Below are 23486 nucleotides of genomic sequence, written 5' to 3'. Positions count from 1 at the left end.
ATGGGTTTGAGCTGCAGGCAGTTCAAGATAAGCAGAATCAATAAACGCTGCCCACTGAGCAGCCCAGTGAGCAACTGAAGTTTCCAGCTTGTGACAGTTAACTTTTTTTTGCAGTTATTAAACCCAGCTTAAAAACAAAAGACAAACATCTCTGAGCCTTATTTCGTTTGACTTGATATAAGTTGTTTATAGTAGAACAGACATATGTAATAAAGTAGACAGTAGATGCTCCAATACATTAGAATTTTCTAATGTTTTTTTTTCAATGGATGGTTCAGCAGTTATTAGATTCAATTCAGTTCAGTTTTATTTATATATTCCATAATTTCTTCACCTGCTTGCATTTAAATCCAGATCTAGGGTTCGTTCCAATAGATTCAGGAAGGTTCCTCACTGATAGACGTGACCCCAAAACAATGATATGGTGGCAAAAATAAGAGTTCTTCCAATTCTCTAAATATTAAGGAAAGGAACTGAACCCTCACTATACGTTAAGGTGCACCAGGTCTGTCCAGTGTCCTCTCTTGCCATCAACCCACTACCCACTCAGCACCATGTGGTGATCAGATCAGTGATCAGTCCCCACCCAAGGCACTCATCCCCTATGAGAACCCATCAGATAACATAGACACTGGGATCACTGGAACACACAAACCCTTCCACCACAGTAAGTTGGGGATTTGTGGAGGGTAGTCTAAGCAACTTAGTTATTTTATTATTGTGCTGTATTAAAAATCAAAAGTCTAATTTCGACTTAATTTAACTGGAACAGCTTTGAGAGTAAACTAAAAAAAATGTAATTATATCTCACACAAGATTTCTGTCTGACCTTTGTTTAAAAACTACAGGGTCCATATAATGGGATATACAGTTATTTTTCCAGCACTTTATGAAGTAAAAGAAACATGAGACGAAGAAAGGAGAGGACACCAGATTTCCAAATGCCAAAGGAAAACTGGAGAATGAGAAGCACAGGAAGGAACAGGAGAGAGGAGACAGTCATATCACACAGTTTTAAACATTATTCATAACAGCCAAACGTGATTCAGACAAATGTGAGTGCTGTACAGAAGAGGAAACCATAGAGCAAGTTGTATTACGCTATGAAGCTGAGAGCAGGGTTAGAAGAACGAAAGCTGACTTAAAGTTATTTAAGACTCGTTTGTTTCGGTTTTGGTTTTTGGAGCGACGTGATTCACACGCCCTACCAGTTGGTGGCGCTAATGCACCGTTTCGCTGTTTGTCAATCGCTAATAAACATCAAGAAGACGAAGAAGAAGGTAAAGCAGAAGAACGTTAGGACGGTAGTTCAGTAGCCCGTGAATGTGTATTTGTTAGTGTATAATCCCATTCCTCTTTAGGTAGTTAGTACTGTTAGTGTGGAAGTGGGTTAGTGCGGTAAGTGAGTGGGCTGAGGACCGCAGCAGAAACGGGCTCGTTGCTGGTTTAGCTCCAGCCTAATGAGCTAAACATTACTTGTTAGCTTGTAGCCCAGTCTGTGAACGTAGGCAGCGTACAAACTCCAGCTGAAGGTAAGGCTCACAGCGGCCAGCGTGTGTACACGGAGGCGCTTTTCTGAATGCGGCTGTTGTAGCGTTGAGCTCATGTTGGCTGTGTTTTTCTCACAGCATGGCGCTCAAGTCCGGCGAGGAGCGTCTGAAGGAGATGGAGGCTGAGATGGCGCTGTAAGTACAACCAGTCAGCCCGAAACATCCTCACTGCACACACAAGCCGCAGAGCTGTACTAGCACCTCTTAGATTACGTCGCAGGTTTTTCATGTGACTGTTTGCATGTCGACGCAATAAATGTCACAATAACAAAATTAAACTAGTGTTGTGGTGCCCATTTGCCTAACAAGCAAAAGATCCCAGTTTGCCTCTGGGAAGAGACACAGATGCATCCAGTGTGCAGGTAACCCCTCAGGCAGCTGTGCAGGAAAATCCCAGCTGACATCAGCATCCAGCCACATTCAAGCTCAAATCTCCAGTTTTCCTCATTCTGGTGTTTGCTTTGAACATCAGCAGTCATCTTGATAGTCTCTACAAAACTAAATGTGTTGAGTTTCAGCCATGTGAGTAGATAATCGTATTAAAAAGCAGGTGAACACTTGTACCTAACAAAACGGCCAGTGAGCTGCTGCCCTTTCTCTTTACTAGTTTATCTGTGATCCACAGATTACTCACTTTGCTCTTCACTGTCACGCATGAAGGATGTTTCATGACTTTTATTCAAGTTTATTTCCACAGCTTTGTGTATCGGCCATCTGTTAGTGTGTATTTGCTGCATTTACACAAACGTGTCCTGTGCTGTGGAATGGAACTTTCTGGTGGAAAAGCTTGTTTGCACATAAAATGAAGTGAAGGGTTGAGTTTGATAGATGCAGTCAGGGAAACATTATTTGAACCCCAGCTGATTTTGTAAGTTTGCTCACTAACAAAGAAATGATCAGTCTATAATTTTAGTGGTAGGTTTATTTGAACAGTGAGAGACAACAATAATCAAAACAATCCATTTCAAAAAAAGTTACCTGCATAGAAGAGAGCTGTCCATAGACGCAATCAATCTATCCAGATTCCAAACTCTGCACCATGGCTAAGACCAAGAAGTTTCCAAGGATGTCAGGGTGAAGATTGTGGACCTACACAAGGAATAGGCTACAGGACCATCACCAAGCAGCTGGGTGAGACGGTGACAGGACTGAAATCCTGCCATGCTCGCAGGGTCTCCCTGCTCAGGAAAGGCCACGTACAGGCCCGTTTGAAGTTTGGCACTGAGCATCTCAATGATTCAGAGGACGATTGGGCGAAAGTGTTGTGGTCAGATGAGACTAAAATTGAGTGTTCGGAGGAGGAAGAATGCTCACCATCAAAAATGAAATCTAATACAAACATCACTCTGCTTCTCTAGCTTTGAGCAGGAGGTTCTCGGTGGGCCAGTACCAGTATCAGGAAGTCCACCTGTCATGGAGGCAGTACCTGTAGCTCTGGCTGTCCCAACAGTTCCAGTGGTGCGACCCATTATAGGAACCAACACCTACAGACAGGTTTGTGTGTTATAAAAGTATTGATCTCGATGTGATTAATAAAAACAGCACCCTCTCTCGCTCACACACTCTGTGGTCTTTCTCAGGTCCAGCAGACATTAGAAGCCAGAGCTGCAACTTTTGTTGGACCTCCACCACAAGCCTTTGTGGGACCAGGTAAAGACAAATGCTCACATGACAAGAGTGTCACCTTCCAGTAAAAACTCTTCCTCACCTCGAAGCACGCTGACAGTTAGATCTGCTGCCAGCTGGTTCGATCCGGCTGCTTTGGTTTGTGTTTCAAAATATTTGGATGGAAACCAAAGCTGATGAAAGCTGTAGTTGGAATGGATAACGATATCAGCTGTTTCCTCAAAAAAAAAAGTACTGGAGCACTGCAACCAAAATAATTTCCCCTAGGGATCAATAAAGTATTCTGGTTGTTTTTGATGCATGTTGTGGTGCTAAGATTCATTTATGACTGACCAAAGTTTAGAGGCTTAAGCAGTTTTCAGATGCCGCCATGCTGTGCTCACGCTGTGCTCACTCTGTCAGTTCCTCCAGTACGTCCTCCTCCTCCCATGATGAGACCGGCTTTTGTTCCACATATTCTGCAAAGACCAGGTAATTTTTGAAGACTTGGTGTTTTTGCCTTGTGGCTGTGTCTGAACATTACATGTAGCATATAGTGTTTGAAATCTGCCTTATTTGGAGCAAACAGAACATGCAGACTTGATGGTCAGTGTTTCAGGACAGGGTGTTGATACAGGCTGATCACTTAAACTCCACCCGAAGACGGAGTTTAAAGGAATCTGCTGAAAACACTCTAAGACACAAACCAGTCAGATGGGTTTGCAGAGTGTTGGGAAGCATTGAAATGGTTTCATAAACCAGTGTAGATGAAGTTTGTCTCAGCTGAACATGGATTGTGGGTTTGACTCTGTGTTGTCAGGTGGTCAGAGGTTACAGATGATGCGTGGTCCTCCAGTAGCACCTCCTTTGCCACGACCTCCTCCACCTCCACCCATGATGCTCCCTCCTTCCCTGCAGGGCCCAATGCCTCAGGGACCTTCTCAGCCCATCCAGCCCATGGCTGCTCCACCTCAGGTTCGCAAACATAAGTCTGTGTGTGCAGAATGCTTCATGTCTTACTGAGATCATGTAAAATGGACGAGCGTCACCTCGAACCCTCTCGTCCAAATTTGTCTCTTTCAGGTTGGTGATATGGTTTCGATGGTGTCAGGCCCACCTACACGACAAGTAGCCCCACTTCCTGTCAAACCAACACCATCAATCATCCAGGCAGCACCAACTGTGTACGTTGCTCCTCCTGCCCATGTTGGACTAAAAAGAAATGAAGTTCACGCTCAGAGACAGGCCCGAATGGTATTTTCATTTTGATCCGTGCATGAACACACATTTGTTTTACGCTGGATTCTTTCAGATGTACAGAACTTGTAGTTTCTGAGGCCTTGTGATCTGGGTGTTGCAGGAAGAACTGGCAGCGCGGGTGGCCGAGCAGCAGGCTGCAGTGATGGCTGCAGGTCTGCTCAGCAAGAAGGAGAGCGAGGACAGCAGCACGGTGATTGGACCTAGCATGCCGGAGCCTGAACCCCCCCAAACTGAGGTGGATTTCTGCAAAACACTTTGCTCTTTACTGTGTAACGAGGAGCGAGAGCCCGTAAATATTTAGACTGTGAAGCCACATAGCAGGCGACGTGCTGGGCAGTAACACTGCACGTACCGCTATTTCAGGTGTTATATGCATTTTTAAAATACTGGTGAATGGAAAACTTATAAAGTTTAGTGCTGTGGGCGTATTTTGAGGGGACACGTCATACTTTTTAAACTCATAGAATTATAAATATTATTCTACAGCTAATTGCCTTCAACATCTAACATCGTGACCCAACCAATATGTGATGACATTTATGAATTTGCACATTTACAAATGAGATATGTATTTATATTAAATAATGTGTAAATAAGTATCTGTCACAGATTTGGGAATTTCTTTTGTTTAAATTTACATTTTAGTGTTTTAGGTGCTGTTACAAATGATAAACCGTTAACATAGAATGGTAAACAATATAAAAAAAAAAAAACAATGTTTATAAGGTAATTATTCATCTAAAATCAAAATGCATACAATCAGAATACATTTCAATGAAAATATTTTGACTATTACAGTATATGAGAAGTCAAATATTTGCTAATTATCAAAGCAAAACAAATTTTCAAAACACCAGGATACTCGCTGGAATTTAACAGGAGGACCATGCTTTGCTGAACAGCATGCTGTTAGCGATAATGCTAGCTACCCACAGCACAGCATTAGTTTACTGTTATGGCCCTCTGGAGCTGTCCCTGGTACTGCATTAACAGTGATGACTGTGAGTGCTCATCTCAGACTGAATAGTGTGGAAAAAGTAAATGTCTTTTTTTTTTAATAATTTTATTCAAAAAGGTAAACTTTCATATTCATTAAATGTAAAATATTTAAAGATTTTTATTTTTGTTGACTGTGGTTTATCAGCAGCATATATCAGATTATTAGAATATTTCATTTTTAATGCTGCTGACTGTCCTAGTTATCCAGATGATGCTTGACAACAGCACTTTCTACCCAAAGTTAAACTTGAGGTGTGTGTCTGTGTGTGTGTGTGTTCGTCCCAGCATGTGGAAACTACTACTGAAGACAAAAAAAAGGCAAAAACAGAGAAGGTGAAGAAGTGTATCCGCACAGCAGCAGGGACGACCTGGGAGGACCAGAGTCTGCTGGAATGGGAATCAGGTACAGCTCCACCAACTTTACTAACAATAATAACAGAAGAGAGAAAGCTCGATCTCAGAGTCATTGTTTGTTTTTTCAGTTAATTTTTAGCAGAGTGATGTTTTTACATCAGTTGAATGCAGCTAAAGTAAATAATTTTTTTTTTAAAAAGGTGTGTTTAAGTAGCCGTGGTGATTTTAGTTTTTCATGTGTAACATCAGCAGAATTGTCTCCATGTTGCAGATGACTTCCGTATTTTCTGCGGTGATCTTGGTAACGAGGTTAATGATGACATACTGGCCAGAGCCTTCAGCAGATACCCATCTTTCCTCAAAGCTAAGGTCGGCTCATTTGTCTGTTCATCTTTTTTTTTTTCTTCCCCTAACAAAAAGACGATAACTAAGTTAGAAACTAATGCACATGTATTACGCTTTTGTCAGAGAATTAAAAAAAGATTAAAATGTTATGGCTAGATGAGATCAAATTAGAACTGAAGTTGTGTAGAATGGCAGGACGAATGTGGAAATGATCCAGTCAGAAGTAATCCTCTGTGGGCGGTGACCACTGACATTTAGTTGTACTTTCATGAGAAATAAGCAACAAAGTGCTTGGAAGGAAGAGACGAGCAGACACGCCTCAGGTGAAGGAAAACGAGAAGCTCTGTAAACTGTGGAGCTACTGACCAGTAAAAACACAAACAACTGAATAAACTTTAGATTTCATCAACTGTATTTAGTCGACTAAAACTAAATGAATGTACGTTTCTAAATTATGATTGAAACCAAATTAGATTTTAGTCAAAAGACACTCAAATGAAATCATATGCTGTCAAATTCAGTTTGATAGGATATCAATTCCCTGAACATTTAACACATACGCTGTAGTTAAACGATGTCTTCCATCTGGATTTTTTAATGTCTGGTAACAGATGAAAGCAGAGTTGGAGACTCTTCAGCTTTAAACGGTTCATGTCGCCCTTTATGAAAAAGTCTTTGTCAGCTTCTATAAAAGGAACGCTGTTCAAGAGGCAGTAAAAACCTGCATGTTTGTTGTTTGTGCCTCACATGTAACCAAAAACCTGAACTCAAGGTTAGCTCAGGGGAAACCGCTGATCTAGCAACCAGTGGATTTTCAGGGCAGGTGCCTGGGCAGTTTGACCTCTGACTGGGATGGGAGGAGTTTGCAGAACCCCAAAATATTTGACTGTCATCTGCAACAAACTCCTGCTGTTGGTGTAAGGAGTGGCTGCACCTGCTCGCTCGGAGTATACTGGTTTCCTCCCACAGCCCAAAGGCATGTTATCTAATTAGCAATTATTAAGGTGCATTGGGTGATCGATAGTGAGGGTATAAAGTACTGTTAAAAATACTAGTCCACTTCTCTGTGGAAGTGTCTCGTGTCACCGGTTGGTGGGTAACATTACTATGTGTGTCACCAGGTGGTCAGAGACAAACGGACTGGAAAAACCAAAGGCTACGGTTTTGTGAGCTTCAAAGATCCAAATGACTACGTGAGAGCCATGAGAGAGATGAACGGTGAGTCTCCACACACGGGCTAAACTCTCGCTACAGCTGTTACAGGGGATTTGTTACCATCCTGGCACTCTTACAGTTCTGTCTCTGACAGCAACCTGTTTGTATCCCTCTCTGTGTTTGTCCAGGGAAGTACGTTGGTAGCCGTCCCATCAAACTGAGGAAGAGCATGTGGAAGGACCGCAACATTGAAGTGGTTCGCAAGAAACAAAAAGAGAAGAAGAAACTGGGCCTCAGATAGTTTCCAGCAAGTGTGTGTGTTTGTGCGTGGCCTCAAGGCCAGACTGTGTGAGATCATGACCCGGTCCTTGGACCGGATCCGGTCATAACTTTTTTTTTTTGCCTTCTAAAATAAAACCAATATTTTTAAGCTGTTCGTTTTACGTGATGTGCTTACATTGTATCCATACTGACTGCCATTGTAATCAGTTTATTTTGAACGAGGCAGTGGTTCAGTCTCCTTTTGCCTTGGAAAATTATTGAAGGGACTCTACAATAATGATTTGGTGCAATATACAATTGAACTGGAACCCATTAGAAAAGGCTCTGCAGACCACAACAACTCAAAAGCTAAAGAGGGGAAAATCCTCATTTCAACAATTAAGGGCTGAAGAAATAAAATCACTTTATAACCTCAGAAACACGGGCCTACGTCTGAATGTTAACAATTAACACTGGCTCAATGAAAAGGCCTCAGCATGTGACATGGTTAACTGTCAGTATCTACAGGGAGAAGTAAAAGCCTTTACTTACTGTCATGGCAGGAATTTAAAGGCTGGATGCACACACTGATTTGAGGGAAGAGCTTTATGACAGCGCTGCAGTAACAACTCGACTGGTGCCAGTATGTGAAGGTTATATCAGCTTATCTTTATCAGCAATTACATTCAAAATAAATGCAATGAAACAGAAACAAAGAACTACAAATTATGTCAGTAGGCAAGTTGGCCAGTTAAAGTGAAACTTTCTCTAATCTGTGTCGCCACAGACCATCCTATAAAAACAAAACAATGGGAGCAAAGACTGCACAATCAGCTCAGCAGTGACATTCAGGCGTGTATTAACACAATCTTGAGTTATACAGGCAAAAATATAAAGTTTAAGATGCATGTTAGATTCAAACCCCTGCAGCGGACATTCGTGAGCGCACTTTCTTCCAAACAATGTCAGATATGATTCAAGGCATTACAGGTGGTAGAAGATTAAAGCTGTAGGAACGCCAGCACGAATCCCATGATTCATAGCAACCAGCTTCATCATACTACAGTTCCCAACAACTCCTCCACAGCCGTCCGTCCACTGAAGATGACATCATTCACTGACACACCATCGTAACAGGAACCAGTCAAAGACAGGGCTAGGTTATTGTTCTTTATGAAGCCGCGCATGGACTCTGGAAAGTAGACAAAATACCATTAAAGGATTTGTCATCACACCTTGTTAATGTATAATATTTAAACAGATTCATACTTACCAACTCTCTGAAAGTGTCCTTCAAAATACTGAGGTATGCAGTCCTGTTGAAAAGATTATCAAATATAATTTATCTCTATTAAAGCAACTCAAAGTGCAGTATTGGTATCTCTCATATGCACACACAACCAGAGGCCTGGGAGCTTGAGGGTCCTGTGCAGTATCTCAGCTGTTCCACTCTTATGCGGACAGATCTCGGATGTTGTTCTTGGGATCTGCTGGAGCCACTCGACTAGCTTGGGGGTCACTGCACCGAGTGCTCCGATTACCACTGGGACCCTCACATCTTCTCGAGCTCTTCTCTCAGTCCTTGGTACTTCTTGAGGTTTTTGTGTTCATTTTTCCTGATGTTGCTACCATTCGGTATAGCTACATGTAATCAGGAGTCTACCACACAGAACATCTATGCTATGAATCCAACGCAAAGGTTCAAAGACTATCCAACATATATCAGCAGGACATAAGCTGTAAACTGGGACAGCATACACTAAGATGCACTACAAATCCACTGTGATAATGTACAGGGAAATCTGTACTGCACATGGATTTAGAAGTCCTGATGGGAAATACCACCAAAGGCATTTCCTTGCAGTTCCAGAAAGAAAAGCAGCTCCTGGCCAACCAACCAGGCAGTCGTGATCGACAAGAAGCAGAAGTTGAGAAAGAACAAGACAGAAGTGATAGAGTCTGAAGGAACAGCTGGATCAGATGTGGAAGCTAAACCTCAAAGTGGCCCCAATGGTAACAGATGAACCCTGAACAGCAGAGTTCAGACACAGCATCAGAGGTTTGTGTCCAGACGAGCGCAGTCCTACGAACAGCTAAGATACTGCGCAGAACACCCACATTTCCAATTTCATTGTTTTAACATATTTGTACATTTTACATGTTTTCTTAGATATTTTTCACACGTTTCAGATCATCACATTTTAATATTGAGCAAAGTTTATTTCCTGATGTGAAAAAGTAGTTGCCCCTGAAACGTCATGAATTAACTGTGAAGCTGAGTTCAACTTTACTAACAGCTAATTGTGCCAAACACAGGGACTAAAGAAGTCACCTAAACAGAACATTTTTCCATGATGGAAAAAGCCGTCCGATTAAAACAACCCTGTGAAGAAGAGTGGGACAAAATTCCTCCACAACGATGTGAAAAGACTCATCCCAGTTATGCTGCAAACAGCTGATTGCAGTTCTTGCTGCCAATGGTGGCACAAACAGTCATTAGTTTTCAGGTGGAATGACTTCCTCCAGTCAAAGGCAGGAATGTTTGGATGGCCTTTTTCTATTAATAAATGAAATCGTTATTTCAAAACTGCAGTTTGTATTTGTTTGGGTTCGTCTCAAACATGTATACATGACGATATGCAAAGAAAGGACTGAAAGTTATTGTCCTTCAGAAATAGGAAGAGATCCCGCCATGATGAAATCCGACTTGAGAGATCCATCTGACTCCACGTGGAAGAGCGGCAGTCCAGAAACCATTCTTAAGGAAGGGAAAAGGGAAGAAAAGGCTAAACTACGCCGAATTACACAAGAACTGAACTGAAAAGAAAATAAAAAGTGTGAAATTTGAAGTTCAAATTGCTTTTAATACACAGTCCTGGCATCAGCCTGCTTTTACTACAACACGCTGATGTTGACCCTCGAGCCTGAACGATTACATGCTGTGTAAATACACCACATATGGATGCTAGACTGCAAACAAACAGAACCCACTGCAGAATGGTGGAAATACAAAAAGGCTGCTGAAGAAAAATCCCACTGTGTTTGTCTTTACACCAAATATTGACTTTCAAGCTTGTAGAAATGTAAAACTTTTCATTGTTGCTTTACACAGTTCAATAAATTCCTGCACCTACTTCTCATTTTCATAGTTAAACAGAAAGAAAGAAGAGGTGGCTGGAGACTTTTGCACAGTCCTGTGTGAGTGTGTGTGTATCCTATATAATATTCAGGAGTGGGGTCATACCCTGTGTAGAATCACTCGACTCCAGCGGGGTGCCGCAGTGACTCCTAGGTGGCAGCGCACCGCCTCAGTGGCTCTTGATAAGAGATGCTCGGCTGTTGCAGCTTCTGGAGCCCCAAACTCCTCCTGGAACCATGCCCCACCCATCATTACCTAGAAAACATGATGAAAAGATATGGACAGATAATCACATGTGAAATGAGTGGAAGTGTTGTTGTTATTATAAAAGCTGGCTGAGTTCTTCAAATACGCTATATGGAGATACGCTTCAGTGCTTCCTATAGTACACAGGATACTCCAAAGCAGTGTGGTGTGCAGAACAAGTCAACACAAATAACAGCGACAGTTCATGTAAATTCACATTCTCATTCTAAGTTAAAGAAGTACAATCTTTCACGTTCCTTAGATTACCATGACCTGGATGAGAACCTGCACAGTTATACTTATAAACAGGTAATCAGGCATCCAGTCCATCCAGTCCAAGTGTTTCTGGGAAAGATACTGAACACCAAATTATCTCTGATGCATCCATCAGAGCAGTGTTTCCCAACCACTGTGCCATGGAAGATTATCTGGTTCCAACTGATTAGTACTGTAAGCAATCAGTGTGAGTAACAGGCAGTTACATTTTATTCCACTAGAGGGCAGTACAACTACCTGCTCTAATTAAATGTGCTGCCAACTGCCAGTAAAACAGAAGAAGACGAGGAGGAAATGACATAATAGTCATGCTGTGAGACGTAATAGCAACAGATAAATGTCTGAAAAGAAAAAGTAGTGTAACAAGAAAAGACGACCGTGATCACAAATCCAGTATCAGCCACAGTAAAGATGCTGGCAGGCAACAAATCTTCCACAAGGCTGCATCAACCAATTGTTATACACAGAAACACACTGTGATGAAAGGTGATGTTCGTCTGTACCGTCAGTCTAGTAGTCTGTCCATCTGGTCTGTTGTGCTGAGGGAAGGGAACAGAGTCATAGACCACCCCGAGCAACCCTCGATCCTCTGATGACGGGACGAGGTGACCAAAACCCTGCCAACACACACACAGACACACACAATCACCTAGAGTCCCAGGTTTGAATAAGCTTGTGTGCAGTCTGTCTGATGTTCTTTTCTCCAGGAACTCCAAAATCACATGAATTTGTGGATTATTGTGAACCAGAAAGATAAGTCACTGTTTGCACTGGAGGCTTCAGTGGCTCACAGAATGAAAGTGATGGTTCAATATAGTTTGTTTTTACAACAAAGTGAAAATCTTCATATATCTGGTACTCTCAAAATTCAAAGAAGTGTTTTTTGTGCTCTCCTGTATTCTCACCATTACAGGCAAGATGGAGCCGTCATACTCCAGATTGACCACAGCTACTGTTACTGAGGAGATGTCCTGCAGCTGCTGGGTAAGAGGTCGGCAGGAGCGGGGCAGGACTGAAGAAAGAGCTGTGAACACAGAGGGTTCAAAAAAGGAAACTTTTAATGTTATCCTTCAAATGATCCAGAACATTTGGTGTCACATAGGCAGGTTTTTGAAATGGGGCCGCCTTGAATGCTTACATGTTCATAAAATCGACCAGCAGTTAGAAACGATCCTGCCATTTAGTGCTAACTCAGCGGGTTCAGGCGCGACTGATGGCCTCAAAAACAGAGCGTCATTACCAACGTGTCACACAAGAAACATCTCATGATGTAAAACCAGCGAGCTCTCTCAGCCATCACAGCCTCGTTGTTGATACTGACGACATCGGTTACAGAAGGACTTCAAACTGCTAAAGGTTCCAGTGTTGGGGCCATGACAACAAACATCATCTCACCACAAACCGACCACGACCAGCTGCTCACTGCAAGACTTCACAGAGTGAAACTAATTTTCAGAGATGACCAAGAAGCTGTTCAAAGGGAGTTTTTTCTTCCCACTGTCGCCAACGTGTTTGCTCAGAGGTCGTCTGATCGCTGGGCTTTCTCTGGGTTGTGTTTATCTCACAATATTGTGAGTCAGCTTGAGGCGACTGTGATTTGGTGCTATATTAATAAAATGTAATTGAACTGAATTGAATTTGGTGAGAAGTGAGCTAAAGGAAAAATTGAGCCCCACCCAGCTTACCTCTCATTACATCATCCAGCCTTTAAGATTATACAGAGCGCTATAACAGAGTTTATCTATTGATCTTGCTAAGAGTTAATCATCTTTATTCTTAATCCAACATGTAATAAAAGTAAGAGTCCAGTTAATATGATGAATGATAAATGCAGTTAAATGAAAATGAGTAATGTGTGTAGACATGATCCAACCTTATAATACTGTGACTGGACCACACGTAGTTATGAAGAGAAACATGAGAGGAAGTATTCTTATGTATTTGAATTTAAAGGAGATGATGTTCAAATGGATGTGATGATAAATCTGAGTGAAATGACACAAACTGAGTGAAACTAAGTGAAGTGTATTCATATGTGCCTGAATTTCTACACTAAGAATAAAACAAACATGAAGAAAATGTCATGAAGTTAAAGTTTAAAACTTAGTTCTGACTCACACACGTGTAAGAGGTCAGATGAAGGTGCGGCTGGACGTCGGGCGACTGCTGGTCATCAACAGTGATTGGGTGTCCAGAAAGATCATTTGGCTCTGAGACGCCAACGTTTGTGATTTGTGATTTTTGCCATGTTAGCGTAGAAATTCAAGAGGATTTGAATTTCCTTTGTTTGTGTCTAGAAAACTACTTCCAAAAGCTCGACTCCTTGCCGACAGATTACATCCACATAGATGTGGTGTGTCCTCTTCTTCTACCTCCCACAGATCAGAACAAAGTCAGCATTAGTTCACAGCAAGCTCATTAAATAAGTATGATTTCAATCATGTCAGTGATTGCTTCTGTGATTCGTACCATTTGATTCAGCTTTTGCTTTGTTCTTTTTAAAATGCTTTAATAAAATATTTGCATTGTGGACATTCCCTTTCAACCCTTTGTAAAACAATAAAGCTAACAATGAGTATTAAACTACATTTGTATAAATAGCTCTTACAGGTTACTCCAGTCTCTAAAAGTAACAAACCCTAGTGGCTCAGCTTCCCGAGCCACTAAACTAAACCTAGTCGTACTGCAAGAGCACCGATCTACAGCGGAGCTGTCGCTGACGGGTCTGCGAGGCTGCTCAGGACCCCGGTTGTTGTCAAAGGGAGCGGGGCAGACACCTGGAGGAGAGCGGCAGTCTGAACTGGTTGAGTTCCCTCACCCCGCCGACTGCATCCAAGTTTTGCAGCGACTACTGAGGACGAACCGAAGAGCAGAAATAGGACTTTTTAAACTGACGGCCGATCCAGACTTCCTGTGTCGGGGTGCTGGTCCCACAGAGCAACAATTTCAAGAGCACCTTTAAAAATACACGTAGGAAATGATTTTACCCACTGTACAGTCACAAGCTGTGGGTAGTGAGAGAAAGAAACACAAAGCAGTGGAAATCCCTTACAGCCATTCAGGGAAGCTCAGAGTGAAGCTGCTATTGCACCATCAGTGCTGATGGCGGCTTTACAATCATACTCGCCTTTAGCAGGCAGTGCAGAGATGATGTGGTCGGCTGATATGACTCCATCCTCCAAATGGACCTACAGAAACACACAGACACACACAGCCACACACAGCCACACACAGACAGCCACACACAGCCACACACAGCCACACACAGCCACACACAGCCACACACAGACACACAGACACACACAGACACACACAGACACACACAGACACACACACACAGCCACACACAGACACACACACACAGACACACACAGCCACACACAGCCAGACACACAGACACACACAGCCACACACAGCCACACACACCCACACACAGCCACACACACACAGCCACACACAGACACACACACACAGCCACACACAGACACACACAGACAGACACACAGACACACACAGCCACACACAGACAGACACACAGACACACACAGCCACACACAGACACACAGACACACACAGCCACACACAGACACACACACAGACACACACAGCCACACACAGACAGACACACACACACAGCCACACACAGACAGCCACACACAGACACACACAGCCACACACAGCCACACACAGCCACACACAGCCACACACAGACAGACACACAGCCACACACAGACACACACAGCCAGACACACACAGCCACACACAGCCACACACAGACAGACACACAGACACACACAGCCACACACAGACAGACACACACAGCCACACACAGGTTATCAAAGTCATCTTAGACTCTACGGCCTCTGACATGTTGAACTGTAACACTCAAAGCAATAATTAAAGCTCAAACTTTGCAGTCACTGACGTCTTGCTGATGTGCAGAGGCTTAAAAACAAAAGTTTCACTGTTCACTGTATTTTCAATGAGGTTAACGTGTGTAGACCAAATAACAACATTATTACCCTGATTTCAACCTGCTGGTGATGCAGAAATAAGAAGAGAAGAGATTTATCTGAGCTCCCTGACAAAACCTCATACTAATACAGTCCAAGTTTACATTCTTCTTTCTTACTGTCGTTACGTCCTCGTGCTAGCAGTAGAGACATTACACATTCTCTTCAGAAAATGTGAAACCTTGCAAAAAGCCAAATGATGCCAAAGTGCAAACAAACTGCCATTCCCCCGACACTATCACGTCTGATATGATGGTACCAACATAACACACCACTGCAAACCACCTAAGGTTTAGTTAAACGTCTTTAGCCTCCGCACTGACCTGCCAACCAGAGGCTGAAGGATCAATCTGTTTAACAACAGCCTCTTTGTGAAGTTGCACTCTCCCACTCTGCTGTAGGTACTCTGCAATGGCTTCTGGAAACGACTGCATGCCCCTCTTCAACGACCACTGGGCCCACGACTCTTTCTTCGATCTTTTAGCCAGAGGGCCGCGGGTAATCACCTGAGCCTCACCTGCAGGTTTCAAACATACAACCTTAGTCCTGCAATAGAGACAGCACACTTCACTTTTAGCACGGAGGAAAGTGAGACACCCTGAAAACACTGAATCCAGGCCAAACAAATGATGACAGCACACAACACAACCATCTGTTAGCATCAATGCAGGCAGAAAAATAGCCACCAAAGAGCCAGCGTGTAGAACCAGGACCCAGAATGAGTTCAAATCAATTATTTGATTTTATAAGGCTAAACACAGACATTTAATCAGAGTCCTGACAAACACGTGAGTCAGAAAGTCCTGGAAGTGATTTTAAGATAAACTAGAAGTGCAGTACAGGTAAATGGCTGCACGTAGTGGGAAATTGTCACAGTGGAAGTGTTGGAGTGTACCTGAGCCCAGCAGCATTCCCAGGACGATGGAACCTCTGTGCTGCTCTGCGTTGTAGAGGACAGGAAAACAAGAGCGCACACTCAACTTCCTGCAGTCCCCTGCAAATACACCTCGACACAAACTGTCCACAGCTATGTCTGCTAACTAAACACACACGCACACACGCGCGCACACACACACACACACACACACACACACACACACACACACACACACACACACACAATGTTACCTTTTCAGTTCTGTGAATCTTATGTAATTACCGTTAGCTTCACGTTTCCATGTCTTTCTTAATAAACACACTCATGTTTCCTGTCCATCATGAGTGTGTTGCCTCCCTCACTCATAAAAAACAAGATAAACAGCTGTCAGGTATCTGCTTGCACTTGTAGCTGATACACACCTGATCATTCAGACTTTGGTTCAGGCTGTGAGTTTTTGGTGGCCTCCTGGTCACGCGTGAGCTCTTTGGTTCAGAACTTTTAGATCTGCCTACATGGGTGACTGGGCTGAATGTTCAAGTAGCTCACCACTAATCTGAATAATGACTGGGGTTCATGATTAGGCAAGCTGGGCCAGGCAGTAAGCAGACAGGAGTTTTCACTTTAATTGAATTGCCTCTTTAATGCACTAATCGACACGGGGACAACGCTGGGGTTTTGTTTCTTTTAGTAAGGGGTTTTTTGTGGGCCTTTGCAAAAGCAAAAATGCAATTGCAAAACATTTGTCTGGGTTTGATAAGATGGTAAGTATACTGCTGATGAAAGGAGTCTTATTGAAGTTACTAAATCAGCAAAATTTTTCCAGACTGCTGAACATTTTGAGACTGACATCAGGTCACTTTTGTTCGGCATTCTTTGTTGCTATATTTAGCTGGTGTTAGGTCAGTAACTTGGTTTCAATAATGCCGTTTGATTTGTGGCTCCTGTTGCATTTTTGTTTTTGGCATGTTACCACAGGTTTATTGAAGCGACTGCAACAATTGTGTGTGTGTGGGGTTGTTTACTGACACAAAGTTCTGAAAGTTCTTCTCACCTCCTTTCCTAGCCTCCTAGAAACGAACGAATGGACTGACTCGTCGTCGTTCTTGGTTTTATTCACCAGTATCTCAGCAGCGACGCTCAGCAGCAGCGGCCGAGAGAAAGGTGGGACTGTCCGCACAATCCCACTGAAGGAACAACGCACAAAGAGACGGAGAGGAAAACGGAAAGTTACAGGTTACGCTTCGTGATTTCATTTGAAATGGACAAATATACAGCCAATCGACATTCAGCAGCACATAATGCAAAATCAAACATGTTTGGATTGATTCAAACAGTAAATGTTTGTAAACACTCACCTGATTCCTGACGGCATCTTGTGCAGCTGCCCATTAACATACAGGTATCTGTTTCTGGAGGCAACGTGGCTGTAGCTGACCGGCAGAATCTCCTCTCCAAGACCCAAATCATCCACCTACACACACACACACACACACACAGGTGTCAGTCTGTCGTGGTCAGTTCAGCTCTTATCAACAGTTGTTGTGATTTGGTCACAGTGTTGCTGTTATGATAGAACTCACCATATTGAGCGTGTTGGAGCCCACTGCTCCTGCAGGTCGAATCCCTCTGGGTCCATGTTCAAACACCGCTCCATCTGATCTCCGAGTGGACCACAGCCAACCTCCAAAACGACTGCTTGCCTCTAAAAGAATGACCTGTTTGGATATTTAGGTTTAAATCGTCTCAAGATGTACGCAGCGATGGCCAAGAAATGAAAGACAAATTAAACAGTAGTAAGAGGCACAACATTTCATATAAGCATCTTAATAACCTTCCTGAATCTTCATTTGCATATCTCATGGTTTAGATGTTCCTGGAGGACATAAAGCCCTGCACCTGTACAGGCCAAAGGAAATGTCCTTTAATCACTATGTCCTTTCACATTGGACCCATTCATGTCTACACGTTTCGCCGCACATTAAGTTTTCTGCTGCGCCGAGGAAAGAGCATCACGAGCGCAAATGTGGAGCGTGGAATACTCGTGCATCGACCGCGGCGCGTGGTGACGCACCAATAGAAGCAAAGCCTGCAGAACATGAACACTCTGTACACGTCCAAGTTTGGTCAACGTTTCCACACACAAGGACCTCCAGAGTCCTTTCAACGGCTCTGTGGACCTCGGGGGGACTATTGTGGAAACGACACACTCTTCACTAGTCGGCACAGTTTCAAAGCTTTCGTGTGGATGAATGAGCGATACATGTTTTATTAAACATTTGGATATAAAACGACACAGACTCTCGTAGCGGATACAAAGAAGGATACAATTTTTTGAAATGAAGGAGCATCTCGTACACGTAGAGCAGCCGCAGAGCACAAAGTTGGGTCATTCTCTCTAACTAGCAGTGAGGTCCACACACTGATGTGAAACGGCCTTTAGTCAAATATTTAAACTACAGACAGAACGGCCTGAATGTGCTTTAATATTCTGTAGTTTTCTAATTTTCTACTTCTAAATTCAGACAAAACTGATATTAATTAGACTCGACCCTAAAAATCTCAGCAACACAGTGACGAACCAGATCCGTACTCTGGATGGCATCACCTCGGTCTCCAGCAGGCCAACGCTTTGAGGAACCTTTGAGTCAACACTAATTAAACAAATATCTCTCATCTGTGTAATTATTGCTAAAAAATACAAACACCTGGTCTCAGACTGGTGCCTAAAAAACTTTTTTTACAATTCCATATTATCAGGCTCTTCCAAAAGCTGCCAGAACAGTGACCAAAGCAAAGAGATGACTTTGACAGAGAGGTCTTATTTCTCCCATATTAGCACCTCTTCTTTGGCTTCCTGTTAAATCTACTTAAAATCCTCCTTCTCACACAAAAAGTCCTGGATGACCAGGTCCATTACATCTTTAAGCAGGTTCCCGAAAAATCCCTTAGTTACTCAGTTATTATCACCATGTCATACATTTCTATCTATTCTCTCCTCAGGTTTTTGTGTTTTGGCAGTAGGACTGTAGGTGCTTTTCTCTCTAATATCTTTCTCCTTTTTATATAAAGTGTCTTGAGATAAGTGTTGTCCTTAAATAAAACTGAACAGAACTGAGCACGCAGGACTTTGGAAAAAACACATTCCTGCCCGTCTTAGCTGAGGACATTTTACAAATGAAATTCCTAATCAAATCTCGAGGTTTCACTTCCTGGTTTGATAAGGGTTAGAAAAATGAGGGGTCGGGTCTCAAATCCAACCTTGGACTTAACAGGGAGCCAGCAAAAGAAGCTAGTATGGGGGAAATACGACGTCCCTTTGTTCCTGTCAGTACTTACACTGCAGCATGTGGGATCCACTGACTCCCTTTCAAGCATGCTTTTCAAACAGCGCGATAATAATGAACTTCAACCAGTAAGAAGTAGGTTTTCAGCTCACACTGTCACAGGCTGTTTCTAATTTTAACATCTGCCAGATGTAATAAGGGCGCTCGAGAAACTTGCTTCATACATGAAGGGTTTTTCCCAACTTTTTTCTCCTAATCAAACAAAGCATGTGTTACCTTGGTAACCTGGGGGCTCTTGCACAGGTAGTAGGATGCAGCCAAACCCCCAATCCCTCCTCCAAGGACAGCAACTGTTCTCATTGGCCAACTGCAAACACAAATGAGATCAAGAAGAGTGAATAGAGTGAATATGCTCGTCCAGTTTTTGGACACACATTTGTTTTGGGGGTTTTTTACACCACCATGGTGGACGTGAAATGAAGAACTCAAGATGCAAGTGAACCTAACTTAAAGGTTTAACATTAAAATGACTGGATTAACCCTCCATCTCCAGACCTCTTAACTCTTATCTGTTGTGAGTTTTTGAGGGGAAATGAAACACCTGCCCATGTGAGTCTGGGAAAAATGGCTAACAATCCTGTATGTTTAATTCAATATTAGAGATTAAAGCTGAACCTCTGCTTCATGGCAAACACACTGTAGGATAGGCAAGCTGTGAAAGACACTGATGGACCTGAGCAGGGGTGGAAATCAGCACCCACCACTGGCCAAATGCGGGTAAATTTATGAAGTGGCGTGTAAATTTAAAACAATGCACAAGCCACCGTGGCAGGTTTAAATTAAGGTGTTCATACTGTGTTGTGTTACAGCAGTATGTATAGGTACACATGTAGAAAAAAAATGTACTGTACAGAAATGTAACAGAGTTAAGAATAAATGATACAATTCATAAGGTTTGATTGTTCTGGGCGGATTTGTAACCAAGCCAAATGTTACACGCAAAAAAGAAAACTAGTGGCTGGTAAAATGTTTGGAAAAGTTTTATTTCCAGCCCTGGACCTGAGTGTAGCTGATAGCCGAGAGCTGGTAAAGATATAGACGACAGTTGGTTTATCAGGCCTCTCACTCTGTCACCCTCCACACCCTGTCAGCAGTCTGTCCAACTGCCCACCTTCACACAAAGAGCCCTGCGGCCTGGCAGGAGGCTTTTTGTGTAGTTGATACTTAAAAGAGCAGAAATAAAGGAAAGAATTCCAACGGAATGTTCTGTTCTTAGTGTGTGGCCTTTATCCTCAGTGGATTAGGACGCAGTGAGCTGTCATTTGTGAGACGAGCTGCCTCTTATCTGACGCATAAATGTAAGCTTCAGGACAGCCTCGTCTCCTTCAGTGATGATCGCAAACATCAGACTCACACACACACATGCGCGTGCACACGTTGCATTGGGAGAGTCTGATTGCATCATATTCAAAAATTCATAGTTGACGTGAAACTTTCAACACATTTTCTCTCTCATCTGTGGCGAGTTTCATCTCAAACTGCTTTCATTCTAGCAAGAAATGAAAGGACAAGTCTGCTCAAATTTAAAAACTTTAAAGAATCTGATAACGTCATGTTAACATTTTATTAAAATGATTTTTTAAATCATGATTCAGCACAGATGTAGATGGAATTTGAGCATAACTGCCCTTTAATTTTGTTTTAATATTGCAGCTGGTAGACATGAAACCTGTAGAGTTATTGGACCAGAGGAACAATGTGCAGAAAGTTTCACATCAACTATCCATCAGGCTCCCCATGGAGCGCTTTTCTACACTATCTTGAGCACTCAAAGCGCTTTATGTAACTTGTGCATTCACGCATTCACACCAGCACGTTTTTCTATTGTTGCTAAGTAACTGCAGGTTGCTTAGCTAACTAACATCTACACACGTCACAGTCCGATGGATGCGTCGGAGAGGAACACGGGTTAGTATCTTGCATGCAGACTAGGCTCGAACCAGCTGCTCTACCAGTAGGTGACCTGTTCGGCCACCTGAGCAACAGCCACCCACGCACAATGTGTGCGTGTGTTTTTATGCGTGGGCGAGTCTACAGACGCTGCCGCACAGCCTAGTGTAGAAGCGCAAGAAAGTTTATGCGGCGGATAAGAGGCGGCTGGCTGGACGCGCCGCATAAACATGTTAGCAGAACTGCGGCGCGCTGCTGACATTTCCAAACAACCCGACGAAACGACAGGTCACAGTGGAAAGTGTGAACGAGCGTCTTTACTTTGGCTGGAGGACGATGCCCAACACCATTCCCGTGAAACAAACACACGGGCTGTTACAGAGTCTGCGCAAACAGAGCCGCTTCACAGTCAGCGTCCTGCTGCCGAGCTCGGGCTTACCTGTAGATGAGGCACGGCAACGAGTCCGCGCTCCGCAGCGTCCACTCACGACCACAATAATGCTTCCGACTTCTTCTTGATTTTAGATTTTTATTGGCAGTTGGCAAACAACTGAATGGTGCATTACCGCCACCAACTGGTGTGGAGTGTGTCGCTCAAAACAAAAAAACAACTCAAATCCTTCCAATCAGTTTCCCCTCTTTTTAAAACTGAAATAAGGCCTGATGACCTTTACGTCCCGATTCCTTTTGCAATCAATCAGAAAGATCTTATTTGATTTTTATGTTACTGATCATGTTTCCTCTTCCCCACAGTAGTCACACTCCCCTGTATTATGTTTCCCCATCATGAATAGTGTAGTGGTCAAACCAGTATGTCCAAATCTCATTCTTGATATGACCGCCTCTCCTCTTCTACTCTGTGGTTCTCATTCCTCCTACCCTCCTCTGAATTCTATACAGCCATCGTCTCTTCCTTTCTTCCTCCCACTGTTTTTGACATCTTTTCCTCATTTCTTGCCTGACAATAGTCTTTATCTCTGCCTGGCCAAAGCTAACAGCCACGTCAACCACCCATGTTTTGTGCCCTCCTTTGCAGCTCTATCTGTCATTTCATTTGCCCTTACTCCATAAAAACACACCTGTAAGTCCCATCATGTGTGTTTGCTGAATCTCTGCTCTACCGTCTGAGTGACCATGCTGCAGAATGACCAATGATGAGCTTGAATCTGAACAAAAGACTGCATGTAATGGCCTCATGTCTTCTACCCACTGAACAGCTAATAGTATTGGGAGCATTTCTCCAGTGTAAACTGAAAGTCCATCATTAATCCTTTTCCCTATTTCAACCGTAAACTCCGGGACCACAACTGCTACACCAGTTTGACCAGCTGTGTTCTTTGATGTGTCTGTATATATTTGAACATAATTATAAAACTGGTCAATATAAGCCTGTACTGTATGAGAGTTTAAAATTAATGCCTTATCCTTCTTCTTCTTTTCCAATAATGTGAAATCTACTGTGGCATCAGGAAGTATCCATGGAGGCGTAGCTGGTAACGGCACTCTTTGACTGATGTCTAACTAATCCACTTTAAATTCTGTTGCTCGCCTTCCCACAATCCATCCAAAGCTCTTTGTTTCCCGCCTTTCTTTCTCCCAGCAAGGTTTGATTACTCCTTGTGTTGGAATGCTTCCAACTTCCAGACTCCTTCAGAATAAAAGTACATCCTGACAGGAAAGAGTTTCCCGTTTTTGACTTTACTGCTGCCAACTGGTTCAGGTGTGACTCAAATAACAGCAGCACAGTTTAACAGTGCAGGTGAAAAGGTCAGTATTTGCTTTATTTATGTGCACTGAAGCTGTTTGTTCAAACCTGATCACTCATGTTATTCTGGGTTTCAGGTTTCATCAGAAATGCTCAGTTGGCATGAGGTGAAGACAAGTACTGACAGTTAGGACTCCTCGGTCTTTAAGGCTTTGAGTTTTAGGGTTAGAGCACAGTCAGTGTGCATGCTTCAGCTTTTTAGTGAGGTAGAATCACCCACAAAATTCCAACATGCCCCTACAGGACCACTAAAGTTTAAAAAAACAAAACAACAACAACAACAATCGGACAGTCTGTGCAATGAGTACACACTGTACAGATCTTTACTGTCTTTTCTCACTGTCCCGCTTCCCCTCTGTTTTTCTTTCCCTCTCCTTTTCTCAAACTTCTCTTGTCTACGTCTT

General features: G+C 42.9%; 2 protein-coding genes across 2 annotated transcripts; one reads left to right on the top strand and one right to left on the bottom strand.

Moving 5' to 3' along the window:
• Positions 1-1265: 1265 nt before the first annotated feature.
• On the top strand, positions 1266-7698 carry rbm42 (RNA binding motif protein 42). The gene is made up of 12 exons (XM_063485652.1): positions 1266-1532; positions 1629-1685; positions 2909-3044; positions 3131-3200; positions 3579-3647; positions 3976-4130; positions 4239-4409; positions 4516-4650; positions 5700-5817; positions 6040-6137; positions 7235-7331; positions 7457-7698. Exons 2-12 carry the CDS (start codon positions 1630-1632, stop codon positions 7567-7569), a joined length of 1218 nt encoding a protein of 405 aa, XP_063341722.1. The 5' UTR covers positions 1266-1532; position 1629; the 3' UTR covers positions 7570-7698.
• A 673-nt stretch (positions 7699-8371) lies between these two features.
• Positions 8372-21820, bottom strand: ppox (protoporphyrinogen oxidase). Its single transcript, XM_063485651.1, has 13 exons — positions 21757-21820; positions 19644-19734; positions 17664-17798; positions 17439-17554; positions 17135-17267; positions 16099-16243; positions 15527-15720; positions 14318-14378; positions 12096-12214; positions 11694-11807; positions 10774-10923; positions 8803-8845; positions 8372-8721 (listed from the first exon to the last, which is right to left on the bottom strand). Exons 2-13 carry the CDS (start codon positions 19725-19727, stop codon positions 8585-8587), a joined length of 1431 nt encoding a protein of 476 aa, XP_063341721.1. The 5' UTR covers positions 19728-19734; positions 21757-21820; the 3' UTR covers positions 8372-8584.
• Positions 21821-23486: the final 1666 nt, after the last annotated feature.

The sequence above is a fragment of the Pelmatolapia mariae genome, linkage group LG10_11 (genome assembly GCF_036321145.2).
Source record: "Pelmatolapia mariae isolate MD_Pm_ZW linkage group LG10_11, Pm_UMD_F_2, whole genome shotgun sequence".
NCBI classification, from domain to species: domain Eukaryota; kingdom Metazoa; phylum Chordata; class Actinopteri; order Cichliformes; family Cichlidae; genus Pelmatolapia; species Pelmatolapia mariae.
This window is presented reverse-complemented; position numbering and strand designations above follow the sequence as displayed.